Source organism: Thalassophryne amazonica, chromosome 15, assembly GCF_902500255.1.
Source record: "Thalassophryne amazonica chromosome 15, fThaAma1.1, whole genome shotgun sequence".
In the NCBI taxonomy this organism is placed as follows: Eukaryota; Metazoa; Chordata; class Actinopteri; order Batrachoidiformes; family Batrachoididae; genus Thalassophryne; species Thalassophryne amazonica.
In genome coordinates, this window is record NC_047117.1 from 13,217,845 (window position 1) to 13,242,804 (window position 24,960).

General features: G+C 39.3%; 1 protein-coding gene across 2 annotated transcripts in view; it reads left to right on the forward strand.

Moving 5' to 3' along the window:
- LOC117525831 (cdc42-interacting protein 4 homolog) overlaps positions 1-24,960 on the forward strand; it is a 49,094-nt gene that overhangs the window by 14,904 nt on the left and 9,230 nt on the right. The window contains exons 2-12 of one of the 2 annotated variants that reach the window (XM_034187760.1): positions 3,729-3,844; positions 4,878-4,931; positions 7,775-7,922; positions 8,029-8,091; positions 10,198-10,302; positions 10,522-10,650; positions 13,242-13,388; positions 14,504-14,665; positions 21,000-21,023; positions 24,686-24,795; positions 24,934-24,960. The exon at positions 24,934-24,960 is cut by the window's right edge and continues 106 nt beyond it. In XM_034187760.1, coding sequence (XP_034043651.1) covers positions 3,729-3,844; positions 4,878-4,931; positions 7,775-7,922; positions 8,029-8,091; positions 10,198-10,302; positions 10,522-10,650; positions 13,242-13,388; positions 14,504-14,665; positions 21,000-21,023; positions 24,686-24,795; positions 24,934-24,960 — 1,085 coding nt within the window. The remainder of the gene's footprint in view (positions 1-3,728; positions 3,845-4,877; positions 4,932-7,774; positions 7,923-8,028; positions 8,092-10,197; positions 10,303-10,521; positions 10,651-13,241; positions 13,389-14,503; positions 14,666-20,999; positions 21,024-24,685; positions 24,796-24,933) is intronic. The other variant, XM_034187761.1, reaches the window with a different exon arrangement.

Here is a 24,960-nt window from a genome sequence, read left to right on the forward strand (position 1 = left end):
ATTACCCAGCCAGTTATCCATGGAAGCAGTGTTTGCCAAGACACTTGTTGATATTTCGGCAGTTATCAAGATTTTGGCTCCATTTACGTACCATTTCTCAGTACCCATTAGCATTGTTGCCACAGTTACTTTGAAAAGTTACTTTATACCGTGACATTATACAGTTACTTTATACAGTTACTTCATTAGCATCTGCAGACAACTTGCAGGCAGGTGCTAAATGTAACTAATGAGGTAACTAGTATTCTAACTTAGATTACTAGTTACCTTATTAGTTACATTCAGCAGCTGCTAATGAAGTATCTTCATAAAGAAACTAATAAAGTAACTTTTCATAGTAACTGTGGCAACACTGCCCATTAGTTAATAAGGGGAAAAATCTCCAGTACATTGTTGCAAAGACGTTTAATGTAGTTCATTATCATAATCAGTAGGGCTACACTTAACAATTATTTTATGATCTATTAATCTATTGATTTTTTTTTTTTCAATTACTCAATTTATCAACCAATTCTTTTTTTTATTTTTCTGGTGATTTTGTGCAGGGGTGGTGAAAAAGCAGTTGAATGTGCTTGTTTCCAGTGCAGAAGGTTCCCAGTTCAAAACCCAGAATGCCCCTTTCTCCAGATAATGTGGAGCTGCATCAGGAAGGGCATCCACTGTAAAAGTTGTGCCAAATCAACATGCAGATCCACCTCTGATCTGCTGTCTTACTGTTGATTTTCGAATTAGACAATTATGCCTTTGTTCATTTATCAATCAGAACCATATATTTTACCAATGACTTTCAAGCTTGCATTCAAATATTAAAAAAAAAGGCAGTCATAAAGAAAAACAAAACAAAAAAAACAACTGAAAATTGTGCACACAGCTTTGTCTCTCCCAAAAACACAGAATAAAATCCTGACATATTTCATGGGGCTGCAGTGAACTGTTATTGTTACTATCAATTAATATATTGTTTCTGGATTAAGCATTAGTTGTTTGGTCCATAAATGGTAAAAAAAAAAAAAAAAAATTCGATCAGTGTTTCTCAAAGCCCAAGATGACGGCTATAAATGTCTTGTTTTGCCCACAACCCAAAGATACTCAGTTCACTGTCAGAGAGGAGTAAAGAAACCAGAAAATATTCACATTTAAGAAGTTGAAGTCAGAGAATTCAGATATTTTTAAAAGAAGACTCAAAACGATTAGAATAGGGATGGGGGAGAAAATCACACTTGAAAATGTCTGTCTTTGCTAAAACAGTCTGTGGCATGATTTTATTTTCAGTTTGTCTTTGCAGTGTTAGACCATAAATACCTTCCCAGAATGCCATTGTTGGACTCATTCTGGCTTTTACTGTACGGCACGTTGAGTTGTTCTATAAGTACAAGCCAGCAGGGAAATGTAGACCTGTCCAACAGGTTTGCCTGTTAAAGAAGGGATGGTGCTATGAAGAGCCAAAGAGAGGAATGTTGAAAGTAGAGTATCGCTGGTGCTCACTTTTGTCCTCTACGCCTTTTCCAGGTTTTGTATGTGAGAATCAGAGAATGAATAAGAGAAGGTCGGATGCTACATGTGTGGTGGATTATACACCTCAACTGTAGCTCTCGTCGCTTAATGTTTCAGTACTTTTCAATCCAGCGAAACTGCCTGATAATGATTCAGACAGTCGCCTTTGGAGCTGCAATGATTAATTGAATATTAAATTAATCAGCAACTATTATGAAAATCAATTATTTTGAGTTTTTTTTTTTTAATCCTAAAATCTCTGATTTCAGCTTCTTAAATTTGAAAACTTTCTTTACGCCTATCTGGTAGTAAACTGAATGTCTCTGGGTTGTGGACAAAAACATTTGAAGGCATCTTGTACTCTCCTAAACATTGAGCGCCATTTTTCACCTTATTCTATAATTTTATGGATGCAACATCTAATTGATAAATCTAAGCAAAATAGATCAATTATTTTCTTTATTATGAAAATACATGTTAGCTGCAGCCTTGGTCTCCTATACACTGTACGAGGTCTGTCAATAAAGTAACGGTCCTTTTTATTTTTTTCAAAAACTATATGGATTTCATTCATATGTTTTTACGTCAGACATGCCTGAACCCTCGTGCGCATGCGTGAGTTTTTCCACGCCTGTTGGTTACGTCATTCGCCTGTGAGGACGCCTTGGGAAGGAGTGGTCCCGCCCCCTCGTCGGGTTTTCATTGTCTGGAAAGGGCGGAATGAAAAGGACTTTTTTTCCCATCAGAATTTTTTCAGAAGCTGTTAGAGACTGGCACCTAGAAACCATTTGAAAAATTTATCTGCCTTTCGGTGAAAATTTTACGGGCTTCACAGAGAATAAGGACTGTTACTACAGCTTTAAGGACGGTCGGCGCGCCGCGTTCCGAGCTGCGACGACGAGGCACAAACCACCGGATCATTTCTAAACGGATGGCTCTGTGGATACGAGACCATCGTGTGCTCTTTCTCTGGTTATCACAAGAGCTGGACATCAGCCATTTTCCGGCAGATTTCACTTTTAACAAGAGATTTTGTCATGGAAAGCCGCGCGGAGGCTTCGCGCGTCAGGACCGATTCGCTGTGGAAGCGAGACAAAGGAACACCTCCGTTTCGGAGTGTTAGAGGACAAGTTTGGACATGCCCAGCTCTCCACAATTTCTCTGATACTTACTGGACTGGTAAGCATTGAAAGCCGAGATAGGCATGTCCAAACTTGTCCTCTCCTTCCCAAGGCATGCTCACAGGCGAGTGACGTAACCGACAGGTGTGGAAAAACTCACGGATGCGCACGAGGGTTCAAGCATGTCTGACGTAAAAACATATGAATGAAATCCATATAGTTTTTTAAAAAAATAAAAAGGACCATTACTTTATTGACAGACCTCGTATGTGTATTTTTGTTTTGGTAATATCTTCAATTGCCTTGACTTCACTTTTTGCACATGATTAGATTTCCATATTTGCCATCCTGGAAATAACTTTTTTTACCCTCTTGCATCTGTGATGCAGTTCATTTTGTGACCGTCCAACATTCGCGAAAAGTTGCCGAGCAGGTAGCTTATTGAGATTAGGAATTGGATGAGCGCTAGGTAGACCTGAGATTGATTCCCGTGTGTTTTGTTGTGCTCTGTTTTGTAAAACTTTGCAAAATCTTGTAACTGTTAGAATGGCCTAAACAGTCGGTCACCCGTTTGAGTCTCGTCTGCTTGAGGTTTCTTCCTCAATATCATCAGAGGGAGTTTTTTCCTTCACTGTCACCTGTGTGTTTGTTCTAGAGGTTGGTAAGGTTAGACCTTACTTGTGTGAAACGCCTTGAGGCAGCTTTGTTGCGATTTGGTGCTATAAATAAATTGAATTGAAATTGAAATGCCTGGTCACGCTACCTCTTTCGGCAGTCGTAGCCTCTCATCTGCTCTATGCTTCAGACTCCGGAAAGGACCACTGACACCAGTGTGCCTCTTTTTCTTCTCTTCTTCAGAGTTTATAACCATCATCGAAGCTTGGAGCATAAATCAAATTAAATGGTAAATCTAGCTTGGAAAGAAGACAACAGAATTGTCTAAAAAAAATAAAAATAAAGCTGGTAGCATTCAGTATTCCAGTAGTGACCCTGGAATGACGTACTGTAGTTCCAGTCTTCATGAGCTATACAGCCAGGTTTCTGCAAACTGTCACATGCCGCTTATGTTTGAGTTGACTTTAGAATTTGTGTGTGTGTGTGTTTGTCTTGTAGGACCAGTGTGATGTCATCGACAAACATACACAGTCAGGCCTTGACCTGTTGGAGCGTTACATAAAGTTTGTGAAGGAACGCACGGAAATAGAACAGAACTACGCCAAGCAACTCAGGTGTGCTTTTTTTTTTTTGCATTCTTATGTTTTCTTAATGTTGACAGTATTTATTTATTTATTTATTTTTTTCCATTTCAATTTTTCAACCGTCAAAACTTGTATGTTGTTTTTATATATATGCTGGAACTCAACAACAAAAAGTCTGCACTCTGGGCAAACATTCATAAACTTACCATTGACAAGTGATGCTTTTCTGGCTTTTACAAAGTACAGTTCACTGATCTTGACCTTATGACCCCCAAATCAATAGGCTTCTTGGAGGTCACCATGGCGAACTCACCTAGCATGTTTGCTGACAATCAGACGATCAGACAATTAGGAAAGACGTTATTGCGCTCTCGGCAGCACGGTAGCTTAGTGGTTGGCACTGTTGCCTTACAGCAAGAAGGCCGTGGGATCAATTCCCACCTGTGGCCTTTCTGTGTGGCGCTTGCATGTTCTCCCTGTGTTTGCGTGGGTCCCCTCCGGGTGCTCTGGCTTCCTCCCAAATCCAAAGACATACAGGTTAGGTTGATTGGAAACTTTAAATGTCGGGTGTGAATCTGTTAGTTTGTCTATATTGGCCCTGTGACAGACTGGCGTCCTGCCCAGGGTGTACCCTGCCTCACGCCCTTTGGCTGCTGGGATAGGCTCCAGCCCCCATGACCCTTAATTGGAGTAAGTGGTTGAAGATGAGTGAGTTATTTTGCGTTCTATATTTTTACGGAGTATGCTTCACTGACCTTTGATCCCAAAATCATTAGTCATCTTGGGGTCACTGTTTAATGGATGTGCCATATTTGTGCCAAATAGTCACATTTCATATTTTTAATTGGTTGATGAACTGTTTTTAATGAGTACAATGTACTGGAAAATATGAAGTTAATTTAACACTAAGGTACCAAGTTAACTTTCCACAAGATAATTATTAGTGCTTAAATTTTGAGTTAACTTTGCTTAGAGGTCAACAGTTTCCTCAAAATGTTTAAGTTTGGTTAACTTCCCAGTATTACAGTATTTAATATCCCTGTATTTGTAACTGTTTTTGTAGGAATCTAACAAGGAAGTATGCCAAACGAGGGAGCAAGGAAGAGCAAGACTGCAAGTGAGCGAGTCATGTCCATTCTTTATTCCTCACCTCTGTTAAAAGGAGAAGTTCACTTTTTACAACCTGGTCATTTACTACACTGCTAGCAACCGAGCCGCTGAGTGCTGGACTCCCATTTAAAGAAATCCTTTTATGAAGGGTCATTTGTTTTTTCCATGTTTGTAGGTCCTCCACCCAGATTGTGTGGAAACTCTTGCGAAACAGTCACATCTTGAAGTCCAGCCAGATTAAGTCTGTGACGCCAAGCAGATCTCAGTCTGCAGGATCTGAACTGAATCTGCTTCTATAGATATTGCAGTTCTACAAAACTCTTCAACATCTTCCTTCGGGAACATGATTGATCTCCTAAGTTACGCCACCATCATTGGAGTACGCAATGGTGCCACAGTAGAGGCTGAAATCAGGATCCAGTCGAGAAACGCTGAGCCATGACCAGAAGGGTGTCACTTCTGTGACCGAGCGAAGCTGCGAATCAAAACATCTCCCTGACCAAGATATAACTGACCACAGAGCTTACACTGAACCAACCAGTCTGAGCCTTACAATGTGTTCATTGGTGGGTTGACATCTGAGTCAGAACTAGTTGGTCCACCATAGAAACTGCAACTTACTTGGTTTTCAAACTATTGGAGCAACCAGACCAAAAGTAGGTGTATTTACCAACAGAGACCTGCCCACTTCCAGGTCTGTGGAGCTCAAAAAGCTTTTCCCCTCCAATTTGAGCTTTCCATGAATCAATGGATGCCCTGATTGCAGCACTTGAGAAGCTGAGTGAAGAGTCACTGTCTGGATTTGCATTTGTCCTGGATCAAGATCCAGTGACTTATCAGTGTATGTGGTGAAAGCGTTAAACTTGTTGATGGACTCACAGCAGTGACATTCATGGTTCTGGGATCTTGGTACTTAGTCTGTCCAGAGAATTCTTGGGTACTGGTGGAAAGACTTTGTGTCAAAAAAAAAAAAAACACTTACTTATGGAAACTAAAATAAGCTGCAGTATTTCCACTGTGAGGGAGCATCATCTACTCTACTGGAGCCCTCTGGCATACTTTCCTAAGTATGATCCAGCATAGAAGTGCCTCAGTGCTGAGGACCTGAGCACCTGAAAGGCCAAGAGGACGCTCACTCACTACTTGGCTGTGGCAGATAAATGGCTACTTTTGGGAGGTAGGGATGGACTGGTTTTCTGCTTTGGTGGCTGCCAGGTAGGACCCAGGGTGGCTCCACAGTGTGGTGGATGTGTCACAGTTCTATATTCCTAGATGTGGCCTGACCTGCCAGGACATGTTAGTATCCACACAGTTCAGATTTAGTGTTTGGAAAAATGTGGTTTTGAGTTCATTTAGAGCTCCACTGCAGTTTCCCCTTTGACACCTATGTAAGTACATTCTCTAATGTGAAATAATTGCCAAAGGCTAAATGGCTCCCAGTCTGAGGTCCTGTGGATGCTAAGGCTATATCATTTTTCAAACGTCGATGCAATGCAGTATGTATCACTGGATGGCCAATACTCTATAAGTATCATGGTATTAATACATTTATGTGCTTAATGCTACTTGTATAAATTTGATTTAAATCCATGCGGAAATTGTAGTGCATGTTGTTGTGTATAACCCAACTTTTTAATACTTTTTTAATTACACTTGTTATGCAGAAAAATTAAATTCACCAGACATGTAAATAATGGCTCATCAATTCCACTTATTGCCAAATTGTATTAAACTAAGGCACAGAGTAATACTAATTAAACATTTTACTTGTTAAAATATTAGTAGTAGTAGTATATGTAAAACATGTCTTCAGAAGTGGACCTTTACTCTAAGGGTGTTGAGGTGGGGGGCGGGGGTGTTCTATCCTCTTTTCCTATGGCTAAGGCCCTCGCCTGCACAGTGTGCAGTAGGAATGGAGAATTTGTATATTTATGGAGAAAGCACTATCCGACTGACAAGTAAGAAGGTTTTATCTGTGCTTTTATCTGGTGCCATCCTCAGAAAGAGACTACATTTGGGGGAGACAAAAAAAAAAAGCAAAGCTGAGTGTTTATTTGTTTTAAATCACAGGTTAAAACAGGTGTTCTATTTTTGGTGCTGTTGGTTTCACACTAACACAGCCAGAGGATGTGCACAGATTTTAAAAGAAAAGCAAAGCATGAATATGTTTCAAAAACTCACTGTGGATGTTGTTTGTTGTGTCAACTCCATGCTTTGAGAGATGATATGAACTGTTTGAAAGCACTCAAAGCTCCAGTACAAAACAGCAGACTAATGGCTCACCACATCCAGTGCTGATATGTCGAACATATAGAGATGGTAACACCTGTAAGTGTACCAAACATATACCAGTGCTTTGATAATACTGTGACCTGGTAGAGACCCCTCGCAGAGGCTGTACCTATCCTCACCTGTGGTCACCAGCTTTGGGTAACGATCAAAAGAACAAGAGCAAATACAAGTGGCGAAAATGAGGTTTCTCCGTTCTGTATCTGCTCTTACTCTCAGGGGCAAGGAGAGAAGATTGAATATCTGGGAGCAACTCAGAATAGAGCTGCTGCTTCTTCATATTGAAAGATGCCAGTTGAGGTGATTCAGGCATCTGGTATGGATGCCCTTCCAGGCACGCCCAACTGAGAGGAGGCCCCAGTGAATATCCAGAACACACTTGGAGGCTGGTGGCTTGGGAACACCTCAGGTTTCTCAAGGATAAGTAGAAGACGTGGCAGAGGATAGGGAAGAGTGGAATGAGCTGCTTGGTCTGCTGTCACTACAATTGACAGAATTTGAATGATTGAATTATCTTGGTGAAATGCATTATTTGGTACTTTATCCCTTCCCCTCATACAGATTCAGCAATCATGCATCATTCCAGGAGATCCTGAATGAGCTGAATGACTATGCTGGCCAACGGGAACTGATTGCTGAAAACATGATGACAAGCATTGGTGTGGATCTCACCAAGTATCTACAGGACCTCAAACAAGAGCGTAAAGCGGTAAGAGTGGGACGGACAGAGCGATAATTGGGAAAGGGAGGGGTGATAGGTTGCAAATGATCGTCTTAAACCTCAACCTGTTTACCGCCGCTGCTTTCTTTTGCAGCACCTCTCAGATGCCAAGAAGGCCCAGCAGACCTTAGAGAGCAGCTTTAAACAGCTGGAAAGTGTGAGTGGCATCCGTTGCTGTGTTACGGGTGTTTTTTGTGACATTTTTAGAGATTCTCGTGGGATTCTGTCATAGACTATAATGCTAGACGGGGACGACACACTAGTTCACTGTTACTGTGCACATATTAAACCAAAACACAGGTGCTGGGACCAGTAGATACTGAGAAATGTAGTTTCCTGTGATCAAGATAGTGCTAAAAATTTTCTCTCTCTCTCTCTTTAAAATTGACACCATAGTTAGCAATTTATGGTGAGGTGTAGGTGTTAGGTGTAGAAGCTGTAGATACATTCTCTTTAAATAACTTTTAACTTGCAGAATTAGCAAATAGCTAAAGGTATCTGCTAAAGCTAAATGCCACCTGCCATACAGCCATGGCATTTTCTGTTGCCATATTCTCCAACACAGCAGGTGGCAGTGCTGAACAACTACTCTGTGAAAACAGCTGGCGGAAGACAGAAAATGCAGCAAGTTGAAACAGGACGGCTGCTGCTATCACAAGACTTTCTGTTAAAACAATGTTCGTACCCACCAATAACCTCTTAACTTTAAGGGGTCTATTACACAAGATGGAAGCAGTTATGTGTCCATTGTGCAGCTTAAAATGCGCCTGATCTGCAGAGGGGATGTGAAAACACCTTTCTGTGTAACCTCTTGAACGGTCCTTGTGCGGTGCTCTCTTCCGTGGATTTGGTGCGTTACAAATGACGTCACATTTCCACACACATCTGCCGCTTTTTCACCTATATGCTGGATTTTGAGCAGTTTGCTGTCATATGTCCTCACTGTTAAGACAGAGAGAGAAAGCACTCAATATTAAATGGTTAATTTTTCAGTCTTCAGTTTGGATTGATCTTGTCTGCTTGTGTGTTTCACACGGGCGTCGTCAACTAAATCTGCAGAAAACTGACATGTATAATTAAGACCTTTCACTGGATTTTTTTTTTTTTTTTAATGGCTGGAAAACAACTGAGCCAAACAACGCAGTTCTGTGAGTCAAACTCTGGATTATACGTACAATTCATGATAAAAGGACAAAACTGTGGTGAATCCACAATGAACCTAATGTACCTACTTGTATATTAAAATGTTCCATGAGGTGTTTACATGTATGTGCTGTCAGGCGCACGCCAGTGGGGGGAATGCACACATAATCCAAACAGACTGTGCACATAGTCTTTGGTGACGTACCGCATTCGGCGTGATTTTGTGACCATGCAGTGACCGCAGAACAGACCCTGCACCTAGGTAACAGGGGTTTAAGTAATTTGAATGTATTAATTATGATTTAAAGTTAAGTTATCTGTTTGTATTGTTTCTCTGTAAAACATTGAAAATGGGGATATAAAATCTTAGCAGTTTCTGTTTAATGAACACTTCGAATAGCGAAGGAAAACTGTTAGACCTTGTCAAGCAGTCAAGTTCTACACTAACCTTTGACAGGTGTAAGAAAAATCCTGTTAAAGAATGCTGAAAATGGAGTGCATAATATTGTTATTAATAGGTTCTTGCTTTTTCAAAAATTATTTCCAGCTTATATTGCTGGTGATATAAAAAAAAATAAAAAAAATTGGAACTACTCGTATTTCTCATGCACTACATAGTATGTGGTAAACATACAGGAACTGTCTGCTAAGATTAGCACAGCGTTGTAGAAAATTTATTTTGAATAGTTGAATTCAAATGTTTTGTACCACTGATGTGATATTTTTTTTAATATGTTGTTATTGTTTTGTTGTTATTGTGGCTGCCCAAAAGTAATTTTTCAAAAAATAATAATAAATTTTATTTATTTATTTTTTTAACCAAAGAAATCATCAAAGGTGTGTTGGACAGGCCTGAACTTTTTAATAGGGATGTAAAAACATGAACCTTGAATTCCACTCATGATATGGTGTTCATACCGTTGTGTCTCATTGGTTTGGGTAGAGGTGGTGGGGTTAATTAACTCCAGATAGATGTGCCGTAAAGACGTTTCAGGTCCACTTAAAAGAAACTTTAGCGCTGTCCAACTTTTTCAATGTATTATGTACTCCATACTTAAACCCTATTGCTGATATTACTGCTGTTTTATTCATTAGTGTGTGTACGTGTGTGTGTTTTCAGACTAAGAAGCGCTTTGCAAAGGAGTGGGCGGAGGCAGAGAAAGCCACACAACAAGCAGAAAAAATCGAAAGTGACACAAACGCCACCAAGATGGATGTCGAGAAAGTAAACGCACATACACGTTGGCGTTAACATCTGCACACTCAATTTCATTTAACTTTTTAATAATAAATTTACTTGTCTGCCTCCTTCTCTTCTTTCTCACGTTACCTATTTTTGTATTTCACCCACTTTGCATTTTATTTTACGTCTTTTCTCCCCTCAACCTTTTATTTTTTTTGCGCTCCTCCTTGTCTGTTGTTCCATTGATCCTCCGATCTCAAGGCCAGGCAGCATGCGCATGCTCGTATGCACACAGCGGAGGAGTGCAGGAACGACTATGCAGCGCAGCTCCAGAAATACAACAAGGAACAGAACTACTTCTACTTCACAGAGATCCCACAGATCTACAATGTGAGACGCACACAAACAAACACGTGTGCCACACAAGTGATTTCAGACACCTGCTGATGTGAGCCACCTCCTGCCATTTCATTTTTCTCTTCTCTGTTCACATACATTTTGCATAATACTCAACATATTGTGTTCAAACACTAAGTTATAATGATATTCGCACACACAATCGCTGTCTTATGAACAGGGCACCAATGTCCTGAGGCATACCATGTCTGTGCTTTTTCATCACTTTATTCATCACCAGATTCATTCATTTATTTAATAAATAAATAAAAGCCTTGATGAGATTAAGTAAACAGTGCATTGTCTGGAAAAATAAAACATAATTGTGCAAGAGAAATAAGGGGAATAATTGTTTTTCTGCATTGCTACGCTGGTCATTATCTTGCAAACAAACAAGTTTAATTAAATTGGAACCTTGTGGACATATGTGTACAGTGGTTATGAGAGGCTACAGCACTTAAAACAAACAAACAAAAAAACTAGCAAATACAGAAAACACAAATACAATAATAATAAAAAAATAAAAAAATGTATCAATTCTACAAGTAGTTCAGAAATAAAACCTTCCAAATTAAGGAAACACAGAACACAAATACGAGGTCTATTACATAATAAACCGACCCTTTTATTTATTTTTTTTTAACTATATGGATTTGAATGACGTGCGATTACACCAATCATGCTTGAGCCCTCGTGCGCATGCGTGAGTTTTTTCACGCGTGTCGGTGACGTCATTTCCCTGTGGGCAGGCCTTGAGTGAGATGTGGTCCCGCCCTCTTGGCTGAATTCCTTTGTTTCACACGCTGCTCGAGACGGCGCGTGTTGCTTTATCAAAATTTTTTGTGGACCTGTGAGGAATATCCAAGTGGACACTATTCGAGAAATTAAGCTTGTTTTCGGTGAAAAGTTTAACGGCTGATGAGAGATTATGGGGTGTTTCTGTCGGTGTAAGGACTTCCCACGGAGCGGGACGTCATGCAGCGCTTCCAGGCGCCGTCGTCGGCCTGTTTCGACCTGAAAACATCCTAATTTAAGGCTTAATTCACCCAGGACGTCGTGAGAGAACAGAGAAGATTCAGAAGAGGCCGGCATGAGGACTTTATGCGGACATTCCACTGTTTAAGGACATTTTTTAATGAAAGACGTGCGCGCAGATTCACCGAGTCGTTTCCGTGACGACTCGGTGAATCTGTGTGCGCCGCGACAGGAAAAACACCTCCGTGTTGAAAACCATTTGTAAAATTCAGGCGGCTTTTGATGGCTTTCAACAAGTGAGTAACTGAGAAATTGTTTAACAGCTTGGGCATGTTCCAACTTGCCCATTAAGGTTTCCAACGGAGGTGTTTTTCCTGTCGCGACCCCCCGCGGTCGGGTCCGGCCCGACATGCGACTCTGCCCACACGTTCTTTCATTACAAAATGTCCGTTAACAATGGAATGTCCGAATAAACTCCTCATGCCGACTTCTTCTGAAAGTTCTCTGTTCTCTGACGACTTACTTGGTCAACAGAGCCTGAAATGTGGAAGTTTTCAACTTGAAGCGGCGAGACGCTGCCGCCTCGAAGCGCAGATCGCCGTCAGGCGCCGTGGGCCGTCCTTACGGCGACACTACCAGACCAAAATCTCTCATCAGCCGTTAAAATTTTTACCGAAAACCAGCTGAATTTATCGAATGGTGTCCACTCAGTTGTGCCTTACAGTTTTGAAAAAATTTATCAAATAAAGCAGCAGTCTCTGAGCCATTCCTAAACAATGAAAAAAATCGACGAGAGGGTGGGCGACTCCTCACTCAAAGACTGCCCACAGGCGAATGACGTAACCGACAGGCGTGAAAAAACTCTTGCATGCCCACGAGGGTTCAAGCATGTCTGATGTAATCACACGTGATTCAAATCCATATGGTTTTTGAAAAAAATAATAAGGTCGGATACTTTTCTAATAGACCTCGTATACTTACTTTTAAATGTAACTTATTATTACTTATGCTACTTACTTAACCTACAGCACATGCAACAATTTCATTTGATAACACATCTGCTGAAAATTCACACGAACAAAATATACCTGGTTGGTACTGCTGACTACTTTTATTTATTTACATTATCGTTGATTTTTTTTTTTTTTTCCTCTCTTTCACTTAAACCAGCTTTATTTTTGAGTTTTATTATTTTATTTGTAATTCATTGATTTTGTGTTGGGGAGTACTTGTGTTGCAACACATCTTTTTGCATGCATTGTGAGAATTTGCAGCCAACACTTTATCAAGCTAAACTGTTATATGTGCTGTAGGTTATATTTGTTTGTAGTTTGTGTGTTTGCAAGATGTCGTTTTATGGAACTGCTTCTTGCACAGTTAATGCAGGTGTTGAAACAGGTCAGCTAGATTTTGCTGTCACTGTAATTCTGTTACCATAATGTAACTCAAGAGATTAAAGCACGCACTGCACTCTAAAATTCTACAGGTGTCCTTCATTTTGAATGGTGAAAAATTGTTGCCATACGTAAGTCATGACTGTGAGCTAAGCTACAATATCCAGGTTTGTGTTGGTTGTGGTGTTAACAAAAGTATGTGCACATGCTGGATAGAAACTGCAGGACATGGATGAGCGCAGAATCCGGCGGCTGGCGGGTGGCTACTGCCAGTTTTCGGGCATTGAGAAGAAGGTGCAGCCAATCATCTCCAAGTGTTTAGATGGAATCTCTGCAGCCGGACAGAAAATTAATGAGAAACAGGTAAGTATGGCAAAATTTATTCAGCTACACGTGTGTGTAGTTATTCTGTTCTGTCTTCTTTCTTCACCACTATAATCAAATATCTACCTATAGATGTGTCAGAATTTACGCCAGATGTCTACTCATTTATCTGGGCTTGGTGTTGCCGACCAAATGGTCCCCTCTAAAAATTGGTCCACCCTGTGTTCACTGCGCATGCATCTGAGACTGACTCTGAGTCTGACTCTATTCCCAAAGCGATCAAAGGGAATAATGTGATTATTAACCATCAGATGACAAATTAAAACCTCTTAAATCATTCTAAAGTCAGTTTTAAGCAGAAACGAGGCTGTTTTAAGCAGAAACGAGGCGATAATTGGAGAATTGCTACTGACGCCCCAAAATGACGTAGGCACAGCAGCAGCATGTCAGACTTGGATGCGCTGCTGCGGCACTCTGATCACTTCTTCTGTCTTTTATTATGAAATAATGCTGATTTTATGTGAAAATAATTGTCGTACCAACGCTTCAGATATGTCGCTGAGATAGATGATGACCGGAGTGCAGTTTTATGCAGAAATGGCGTGATAATCGAAGAATCGCTGCAATGCTCAGAAATGACGCATGTGCAGTGAAGGCAGGGTGGACCAATTTTTAGGGGGAGACTGTTCAGTCAGCGACACTGGCACTCAGAGTGTACTGGCTGCACACCCCACGTGGCAGAGTTGCCTGAGTGACAATATGATCAATTGAATTCAATAATCCATTGATATCTCATCACTGAATATGACCAGATACACCAAATTCTAATCACATCATTTTCATATTCACCTTCATGCAAAACTTCACATTGAAATTTTGTGTTTGATGATGAGGTGACGTGTCAAGAATCTTGCAAGACTGACTTGACTTGTTCGCTCTCATTTTGAGAGTCTCAGCTCTACTTATCCCAGAGAGCAAAACAACCACATTTGTTTTACCTAAAGGAGTTAACTGAGCTTAAGTGGTTTAAATCGACTTTTGAAACTGACTCATCGGGTTTTACAGTGCAGCTCTGGAGCTCCTCGTCCACCAAACATCTCCTCACGACCTGACTGTGTTCTTCGATGTAACCGCGCACCTGTTTGTCCCTGCAGGACTCCATATTGCTCATAGAGCAGCACAAATCTGGTTTTGAGCGACCTGGAGACGTGGAGTTTGAAGACTATTCGCAGGCAATCAAATCCGCAAGCTCCGACTCCAGCCTAAATCCTCCACGAGTGCGCACTAAGCTCTGGCCTTTCACCAAGAAGCATAAGGTAAGCGTGCACGCTGCAGCTCCTCTTCGAGTGTGTGTGAAAAGTGGGATGAGATTTAAGCTCCTGCTCTCCTTTGTGTCCTGCTCTGGTCGTATTTTGCTGACGACGCATACAGTGATGCTCACTTACAGTAATCTGTTGTAAAACGTGCACTCACGTGTGAAACAAAGCACACATTCCACTCATGTCTTACCCACCACCCTGTTTCCCTCAGGGGCCACGTGTAATTCCAGTCTGCTGCACTGACTTGCCCAAAAACAGCTCTCTCTCTCTCACACTCCACACACTCCCTTATTTGCTTTCCTTGCTCCTTTACCTCCTCTGCTCTTGTTTCTTATCTCCACACCTGGTAACAAATCTAATCTTTATCCTCAAAGTTTTAGCTTTCTGGCCTTTTTTTTTTTTTTTCTCCTCACGTCCCTTCTCCCATTCAGCAGCGACCGGCACCCCCTCTCCCTTTTTCTCCCCCTCTCTTGAAGACTGAGCATTTCTCTCTCTCTCTCTCTCTTTCTTTCTGAGGAGTTTAGTCCCTCCTAACAAACCCATGATTTCACTTTAATGAAATAACACGAAGCTCGGTGACTGAGTTTTGCTTCGGCCTCTCATTCTGCAGACTTTTTCATCGTCCATATCTCTGTCCAATTTCCACTGCACATGTTGAAGGAAATGAACCACAAGGGGAAATAAAAACAAAGACTGGATCTGAATCCAGTTCCAGTTGCTGTTTGTGTTTGAACTTCATGACACATAATATGATGAAATTGTGACCAATGATGAGTCCTAAGCATTTCAGTAATCCTGCCCCCAGGACCAGTTTTTTACATCCCAGTAAATCCCAAGAATTTACACAAAAAAATTAAAGTGGAACCAAATGTAGAACATAGAGGAGCCAATTTAGTCAGATATCTGTTGGCTTTCATTTAGTCTCATTAAGCTGAATTTTCATGAGACCTTAAAAATTAACTATGAAATGCTGAGTTGCTTAATTAAAATGACAAGGTAGACAGTTATAATAGCAACATGCTGAGTCATAATTATGAGATTTTAAGTAGTGATTAAAAGATACAAAACCACAAGGAAATGTTGTCGTAATTATTACAGGCTATATAGTAATGACAAGATACTAAATCATAAATACTCAGTCCTATTTATGAGATTTTAAGTAGTGATTAAAAGATACAAAATCACAAGGAAATGCTGAGTCATAATTATGACAGGCTATATAGTAATGACAAAATACTAAATCATAAATGCTGAGTCCTAATTAAGAGATTTTAAGTAGTGATTAAAAGATACAAAACCACAAGGAAATGTTGAGTCATAATTATGACAGGCTACAAGGTAATGACAAGATACTAAATCATCAATGGTGAGTCCTAATTATGAGATTTTAAGTAGTGATTAAAAGATACAAAACCACAAGGAAATGCTGAGTCATAATTATTACAGGCTACATAGTAATGACAAGATACTAAATCATAAATGCTGGGTCCTATTTATGAGATTTTAAGTCAATCAATCAATCAATCAATTTTTTTATATAGCGCCAAATCACAACAAACAGTTGCCCCAAGGCGCTTTATATTGTAAGGCAAGGCCATACAATAATTATGTAAAACCCCAACGGTCAAAACGACCCCCTGTGAGCAAGCACTTGGCTACAGTGGGAAGGGAAAAACTCCCTTTTAACAGGAAGAAACCTCCAGCAGAACCAGGCTCAGGGAGGGGCAGTCTTCTGCTGGGACTGGTTGGGGCTGAGGGAGAGAACCAGGAAAAAGACATGCTGTGGAGGGGAGCAGAGATCGATCACTAATGATTAAATGCAGAGTGGTGCATACAGAGCAAAAAGAGAAAGAAACAGTGCATCATGGGAACCCCCCAGCAGTCTACGTCTATAGCAGCATAACTAAGGGATGGTTCAGGGTCACCTGATCCAGCCCTAACTATAAGCTTTAGCAAAAAGGAAAGTTTTAAGCCTAATCTTAAAAGTAGAGAGGGTGTCTGTCTCCCTGATCTGAATTGGGAGCTGGTTCCACAGGAGAGGAGCCTGAAAGCTGAAGGCTCTGCCTCCCATTCTACTCTTACAAACCCTAGGAACTACAAGTAAGCCTGCAGTCTGAGAGCGAAGCGCTCTATTGGGGTGATATGGTACTACGAGGTCCCTAAGATAAGATGGGACCTGATTATTCAAAACCTTATAAGTAAGAAGAAGAATTTTAAATTCTATTCTAGAATTAACAGGAAGCCAATGAAGAGAGGCCAATATGGGTGAGATATGCTCTCTCCTTCTAGTCCCCGTCAGTACTCTAGCTGCAGCATTTTGAATTAACTGAAGGCTTTTTAGGGAACTTTTAGGACAACCTGATAATAATGAATTACAATAGTCCAGCCTAGAGGAAATAAATGCATGAATTACTTTTTCAGCATCACTCTGAGACGAGACCTTACTGATTTTAGAGATATTGCGTAAATGCAAAAAAGCAGTCCTACATATTTCTTTAATATGTGCTTTGAATGACATATCCTGATCAAAAATGACTCCAAGATTTCTCACAGTATTACTAGAGGTCAGGGTAATGCCATCCAGAGTAAGGATCTGGTTAGACACCATGTTTCTAAGATTTGTGGGGCCAAGTACAATAACTTCAGTTTTATCTGAGTTTAAAAGCAGGAAATTAGAGGTCATCCATGTCTTTATGTCTGTAAGACAATCCTGCAGTTTAGCTAATTGGTGTGTGTCCTCTGGCTTCATGGATAGATAAAGCTGGGTATCATCTGCGTAACAATGAAAATTTAAGCAATACCGTCTAATAATACTGCCTAAGGGAAGCATGATACGAAACCACAAGGAAATGTTGATTCGTAATTATGACAGGCTATATAGTAATGACAAGATACTAAATCATAAATGCTGAGTCCTAATTATAAAATTTTAAGTAGTGATGAAAAGATACAAAACCACAAGGAAATGCTGAGTCATAATTATGACAGGCTATATAGTAATGACAAGATACTAAATCATAAATGCTGAATCCTAATTAAGAGATTTTAAGTAGTGATTAAAAGATACAAAACCACAAGGAAATGCTGAGTCATAATTATGACAGGCTACAAGGTAATGACAAGATACTAAATCATCAATGGTGAGTCCTAATTATGAGATTTTAAGTAGTGATTAAAAGATACAAAATCACAAGGAAATGCTGAGTCATAATTATTACAGGCTACAAGATACTAAATCATAAATGCTGAATCCTAATTAAGAGATTTTAAGTAGTGATTAAAAGATACAAAATCACAAGGAAATGCTGAGTCATAATTATGACAGGCTATATAGTAATGACAAAATACTAAATCATAAATGCTGAGTCCTAATTAAGAGATTTTAAGTAGTGATTAAAAGATACAAAACCACATGGAAATGCTGAGTCATAATTATGACAGGCTACATAGTAATGACAAGATACTAAATCCTGAATGCTCGGTCCTAATTAAGAGAATTTAAGTAGTGATTAAAAGATACAAAACCACAAGGAAATGCTGAGTCATAATTATGACAGGCTACATAGTAATGACAAGATACTAAATCCTAAATGCTGAGTCCTAATTATGAGATTTTAAGTAGTGATTAAAAGATACAAAACCACATGGAAATGCTGAGTCATAATTATGACAGGCTACATAGTAATGACAAGATACTAAATCCTAAATGCTCGGTCCTAATTAAGAGATTTTAAGTAGTGATTAAAAGATACAAAACTACAAGGAAATGCTGAGTCATAATTATGACAGGCTACATAGTAATGACAAGATACTAAATCCTAAATGCTGAGTCCTAATTATGAGATTTTAAGTAGTGATAAAAGGATGCAAAATCACAAGGAAATGCTGAGTTGTAATTATGACAGGCTACATAGAAATGACAAGATACTAAATCATAAATACTGAGTCAAAATTATGAAAAGCTAAATGGTAAGTATAAGCTAGAAATCATCAGGAAATACTGAGTCACAATTACGAGAAGCTAAATGGTAATTATAAGATACAAAATCATAAGGAAATACTGAGTCGCAATTATCTCATAATTATGAATTGGTAGTACTTATACTAAGTCATAATAGCAAAATGCTAAGTCATAATTATGAGATTCTGAGTCATGACTAAAAGATAATAAATCATGCTAAGGAAATGCTGAGTTATAATTATGATAAATTAAATAGTCATAAATATGAGAAGCTAAATTGTAATAGCAAATCACTGTCAATCATGAATTGTTAAGTCAATTATCAGATGCTAAGTATTAATTACAAGATACTAAGTTATAATTATCAAGCCTAAATTGGCCACAATGTAATAGTTGATGGTGGTGTTTCAGCGGTAACCCAGTCTATCACATCTTAACTACAATGTAGGAGATTGGTCATGTACAACCCCTGACAAAAATTATGGAATCACCGGCCTCGGACGATGTTCATTCAGTTGTTTAATTTTGTAGAAAAAAATCAGATCACAGACATGACACAAAACTAAAGTCATTTCAAATGGCAACTTTCTGGCTTTAAGAAACACTATAAGAAATCAGGAAAAAAAATTGTGGCAGTCAGTAATGGTTACTTTTTTAGACCAAGCAGAGGGAAACAAATATGGAATCACTCAATTCTGAGGAAAAAATTATGGAATCATGAAAAACAAAAAGAACGCTCCAACACATCACTAGTATTTTGTTGCACCACCTCTGGCTTTTATAACAGCTTGCAGTCTCTGAGGCATGGACTTAATGAGTGACAAACAGTACGCTTCATCAGTCTGGCTCCAACTTTCTCTGATTGCTGTTGCCAGATCAGCTTTGCAGGTTGGAGCCTTGTCATGGAACATTTTCTTCAACTTCCACCAAAGATTTTCAATTGGATTAAGATCCGGACTATTTGCAGGCCACAACATTGACCCTATGTGTCTTTTTGCAAGGAATGTTTTCACAGTTTTTGCTCTATGGCAAGATGCATTATCATCTTGAAAAATGATTTCATCATCCCCAAACATCCTTTCAATTGATGGGATAAGAAAAGTGTCCAAAATATCAACGTAAACTTGTGCATTTATTGATGATGTAATGACAGCCATCTCCCCAGTGCCTTTACCTGACATGCAGCTCCATATCATCAATGACTGTGGAAATTTACATGTTCTCTTCAGGCAGTCATCTTTATAAATCTCATTGGAACGGCACCAAACAAAAGTTCCAGCATCATCACCTTGCCCAATGCAGATTCGAGATTCATCACTGAATATGACTTTCATCCAGTCATCCACAGTCCATGATTGTTTTTCCTTAGCCCATTGTAACCTTGTTTTTAATGATGGCTTTCGTTTAGCTTTTCTGTATGTAAATCCCATTTCCTTTAGGCGGTTTCATACAGTTCGGTCACAGATGTTGACTCCAGTTTCCTCCCATTCGTTCCTCATTTGTTTTGTTGTGCATTTTGGATTTTTGAGACATATTGCTTTAAGTTTTCTGTCTTGACGCTTTGATGTCTTCCTTGGTCTACCAGTATGTTTGCCTTTAACAACCTTCCCATGTTGTTTGTATTTGGTCCAGAGTTTAGACACAGCTGACTGTGAACAACCAACATCTTTTGCAACATTGCGTGATGATATACCCTCTTTTAAGAGTTTGATAATTCTCTCCTTTGTTTCAATTGACATCTCTCGTGTTGGAGCCATGATTCATGTCAGTCCACTTGGTGCAACAGCTCTCCAAGGTATGATCACTCCTTTTTAGATGCAGACTAACGAGCAGATCTGATTTGATGCAGGTGTTAGTTTTGGGGATGAAAATTTACAGGGTGATTCCATAATTTATACCTCAGAATTGAGTGAGTCCATATTTTTTTCCCTCTGATTGGTCTAAAAAAAGTAGCCGTTACTGACTGGCACAATTTTTTTTTTCTTGATTTCTTATAGTGTTTCTTAAAGCCAGAAAGTTGCCATTTGAAATGACTTTAGTTCTGTGTCATGTCTGTGGTCTGCTTTTTTTATACAAAATTAAACAACTGAATGAACATCCTCCGAGGCCGGTGATTCCATAATTATTGCCAGGGGTTGTATAAGAAATGCTTATAAGAAAATAAATTCTGGCTTAGAATTTACCGCTTGCTTGCCATAAAGCCATCTCAGCTGGACCAAAGTATCCTCCAGAAAGACTTGGTACCAAAGACGTGCATTTGATATTGTGGAGGGAATGTCCTTACTTTTTGTAGTGCTTTTTTGTTTGTGTTAATGGAAAATGCAGTGTGTGTATTGCTGTCACACTGAGTTTCTCTCTTTCTTTGTTTAGACTTCACAGGCTGAAAAACAAATGGTAACACTACTTACTGTTGCATAGAGAGTCTGCATAAAGGTGTTTCCAGCATTCTGTCTTTTAACATCACTTCATTTACAAAAAAAGAATGATGTGTACTATTCAGGGTACCAAACATTTAATGTGTTGCCATATTGATGCATACATAGCTACATTTTCAGCTACCATTTGTAAAATTCAGCATAATCTGACAGTAAATAAATAACACAGTAATACAGCCAGTAAATATCCCAGTTATTTTCGTTTGTCATTGGCAGCCGTACTTTTTATTTTTATTATCCAGCAAAATTGCCTGGCTAAAATAGTTTATTTAGAAAAAGTGCCGTCTAAACTTTACTTTTTCACCATCACTCTGGCATCACAGTGAAATGATTAACTGATTCTGTCTTTGGGTTGTTCACATTCTTTGGATTAGTCAGGTACTGTGGAGTGGTTCGACTGGGTGACAAATTAAAAAAAATAACCTGAATAACTAAAATAATGTGAATCACTTGCTGCCGCCTTTGTAGTTGCCAGATCTCAAGATTGAAGTATCACCAAAAGACCAAATGAGGGAATATGATTTGGAACAGTGCTATTCCATGAGGGAATATGAGTCTATCACTCCAGTAGACTTCCAGACACTTGTAGGATTAATGCCAATGTGCACTGAAGCTGCTTTGGTGGCACACCTGACAAAAATACTTTAGGTTTGTTTGCCCTTCTTAATTTGTCACCCATCTGTATTAGGGTTGTAAACCACATGTTTCATCAGGACAAAATACATTGATTCTTTGGTCAACGATTTATTTTTTGCTGATATTGCAAATACAATATCAAGATTAAAGATCCAAATTCATCGACGCAAAGTAAAAACATTGCTCGACATTATAAGATCAAGCCTTTATTTTGAAATTCTCATGGCACACCGGTGTCACCATTTCCTGTCCAGGCACACTTCTGTACTAAACAGACTGTGTTAACGGCCTAGCACCAGGCAGATGCTGAGCTTCATATCAGTTGAAGGCCCCTGAATTGAGTCAACCATCGCAGAGTTTATGATATCAGCAAATATCGTACTGCTGACCAAAGAATTGATAAATCGTATCATGATGAAACATGTGATTTAGACCCCCAACCTTTATCTAATGTTTAGCTAAGACGTACGAATGGACAGAAATGATAGCACTGATGTACCATGAGGATTTCAAAATAAAGGCATGATGATGATATGGATATTTTCACTTTGCATCGGTAACATTGGATCATTGATTGCAATACGTTGATTCTGATCAGCGGATTCTTACATCCCTCATATGTATGCATTTGCTGTCTCTAATTTCTCTATTTAGAATACCTTAATGACACTTTTTTTTATTTAAGTGAAAATAGACTATTTACCTCCGCCAAGGAGGTTATGTTTTCGGTCACGTTTGTTTGTTTGTTTGTCTGTTTGTCAGCAGGATAACTCAAAAGGTTTTGAATGGATTTTGATGAAATTTTGTGGAGTGGTTGGAAATGACAAGAGGAACAAGAGATTAAATTTTAGTGTTGACCCGGATCATGATCCGGATCCAGGAATTTTTAAAAGGATTATTCACCATTGTGGGATAGGGGGAATTTTGACATTCTAGTTTCTAACTCCACAAAAACAAGGCAGAAAGGCTTGAAAAAAATGAGGGTGTAACATAGTCAAATGTTCTATCAACAACAAAGTTTGGTGATGATCGGATCTGGATTCCGGATCTGGTGATCCAGTATATGCAAAAATATAGGGAAAATAGAAAATGTGTCAGTGTGAGGTGACAAATGAAGCTAGATATGCACAACTAACACCAAATTGTAGCTGAATCTGTACTGATTCAGTAAGGTGTCATCAGATTTGATGTAGTTTCAAATGTTATGGAGCTAGATCCAGAAGAAAACCACCATTACCGTAAAATCATTTTTATACAATAACTTTTGAACTAATAAAGACATAAGTGATTCCAAGTTCTAGTGGTATGTTTTCATGGTCAAGGATGTCAAATATAAAGGAAAAAAAGTGTATGTATCATAGTTTTGGTTGTAACACTGAATTGTTGAATAGATCACTGTGCCAAGGAGGGAATCTCTTTAGGGTCAGTGACTCTATGGCCTTGTTTAGAGAAGTGTTTCATAAATGTTAAAAATTCATATATTTGCAGTTTAGTTGAATAATAAATTGAATTTTGTCTCTTTGTTTTTGTCTATAAGCACATGCAGTATCAATATCAGTGCTCAGATAACAGTAGCTTCTGGGAAAGGTGCAAGTTGCAATAAACTGTGATGCCAAGCGCTAAGGATACATGCTATCCAGTCACAGCAGCTGAAAGTTTTTTTTTTACTACTGAGCAAACATCATTGTTAGACTATTTTAGGTTCAATGATTCCACGGCGTGTAGATGTTATGGCGTCAGTGACCCCATGGCCTTGGCAGAGGTTTGCACTCTAGAGTGCTTTTAGTTTTGGTACATGTTCTAAAAACATTGACAGTGTTGTGCTCACCACCGATTTCTTTCACAATCACTTGTCAAGTTTTAAAAAGTGGGATGCTCCACATTTATGCTTGATGCAGGCTTCCAGCTGCGTTACTCTATCGGTTCTGCATTGGTGCATTTTGCACTTTATAACGCGACACATTCGGGATTCAAGACAGATCAGGAGAAAACAGTTAAACGTTTGTAGCGTCCGCTGCTGCAGTAGGTCAGAAGTGCCCAAAACCATAATGGATGTGTTTGACTCTGATGCTATTCCCAAAGATTGAAGTTCAAAACACTATTTCACTGGAAAACTGGATCTCTTACTGTGACAAAGTGCTGACAAATGTTCAGCATTTTTTGTAAAGACAGTAAATTAGAATTGTGGCACAGATATGCTGTCTGTGTTCTATTTTCATTTTGTGTTTTGGTGATTTTCAAATCATCACATTCTGTAGTCATTTACAGTTTTACAGTGTCCAAACTATCTTTTGGAAACTTTGTTGTATAATACTGAAAAATTCCAAACTTTCATGAAGGCAGCATCAACGTAAAAAGCTCAGCCATGACTTTGCTTGTGACGTCTGTTGCGGTCTCTGATTTATTGCCACAGATTGGCTAAATTTACATAATTCTTTTAATCTGCAGTAGGTTACAACTGTACTTTGGGCCATAAATAACTGTGCATGTAGATCACAGAGAATGAGGAAATGAGACATTGCAGGAAACAAACGGGAAATAACATGCTCTGCTGGGAAAAGACGCCCCAAAAAGATTTTCTTTTTAAAATCACATTATTTGAGTGACCACACATGCCAAAATATTGTGAAATATGTCTTATCGCCCCCTCGTGGCCAGAAGGTTTTGTTTTTTTCCTCCATTTGCAGGTCACAGTTATGGATGAATTACTTATTTATTCATTTATTAAAGATGTGGGAAGAGGTGATTTATATTTTGGCGATGATCCGGGTCTGGAGGCATAATCACTTTTTTCACTTCTTACTTTCTTTGGTACTCAAAGGTGGAATGTTTTGGGCTGTAATGGAGTTGTCTTCTACTTGTTGCACAGTGATGGAGGTAGAAATGGATTGTATTGACATCTACTGGTGGTAGTCATGCATGCGCGCGCGTGTGTGTGTGTGTGTGTGTGTGTGTGTGTGTGTGTGTGTGTGTGTGTGTGTTTAGCCTCCTGCTGCAGAAGATTTTTCACACCTTCCACCTGAGCAAAGGAAGAAGAGGTTGCAGGCGAAAATTGATGACCTCAGCAAAGATCTGCAGAAGGAGCAGGACCAAAGGTGAGGACATCACCAGCGTCATTACTTCAGCCTGAAAATAACTAATGGAGGAAACACAACACGTGGTTCTGCGTCAGAGTGTCTGTGCTGCCAGAGAGATCCCAGTAATGCTGCTCTTCTTCCTGTGTGTGATGTCAGTGAGGCTCTGGAGAAGATGAAGGGTGT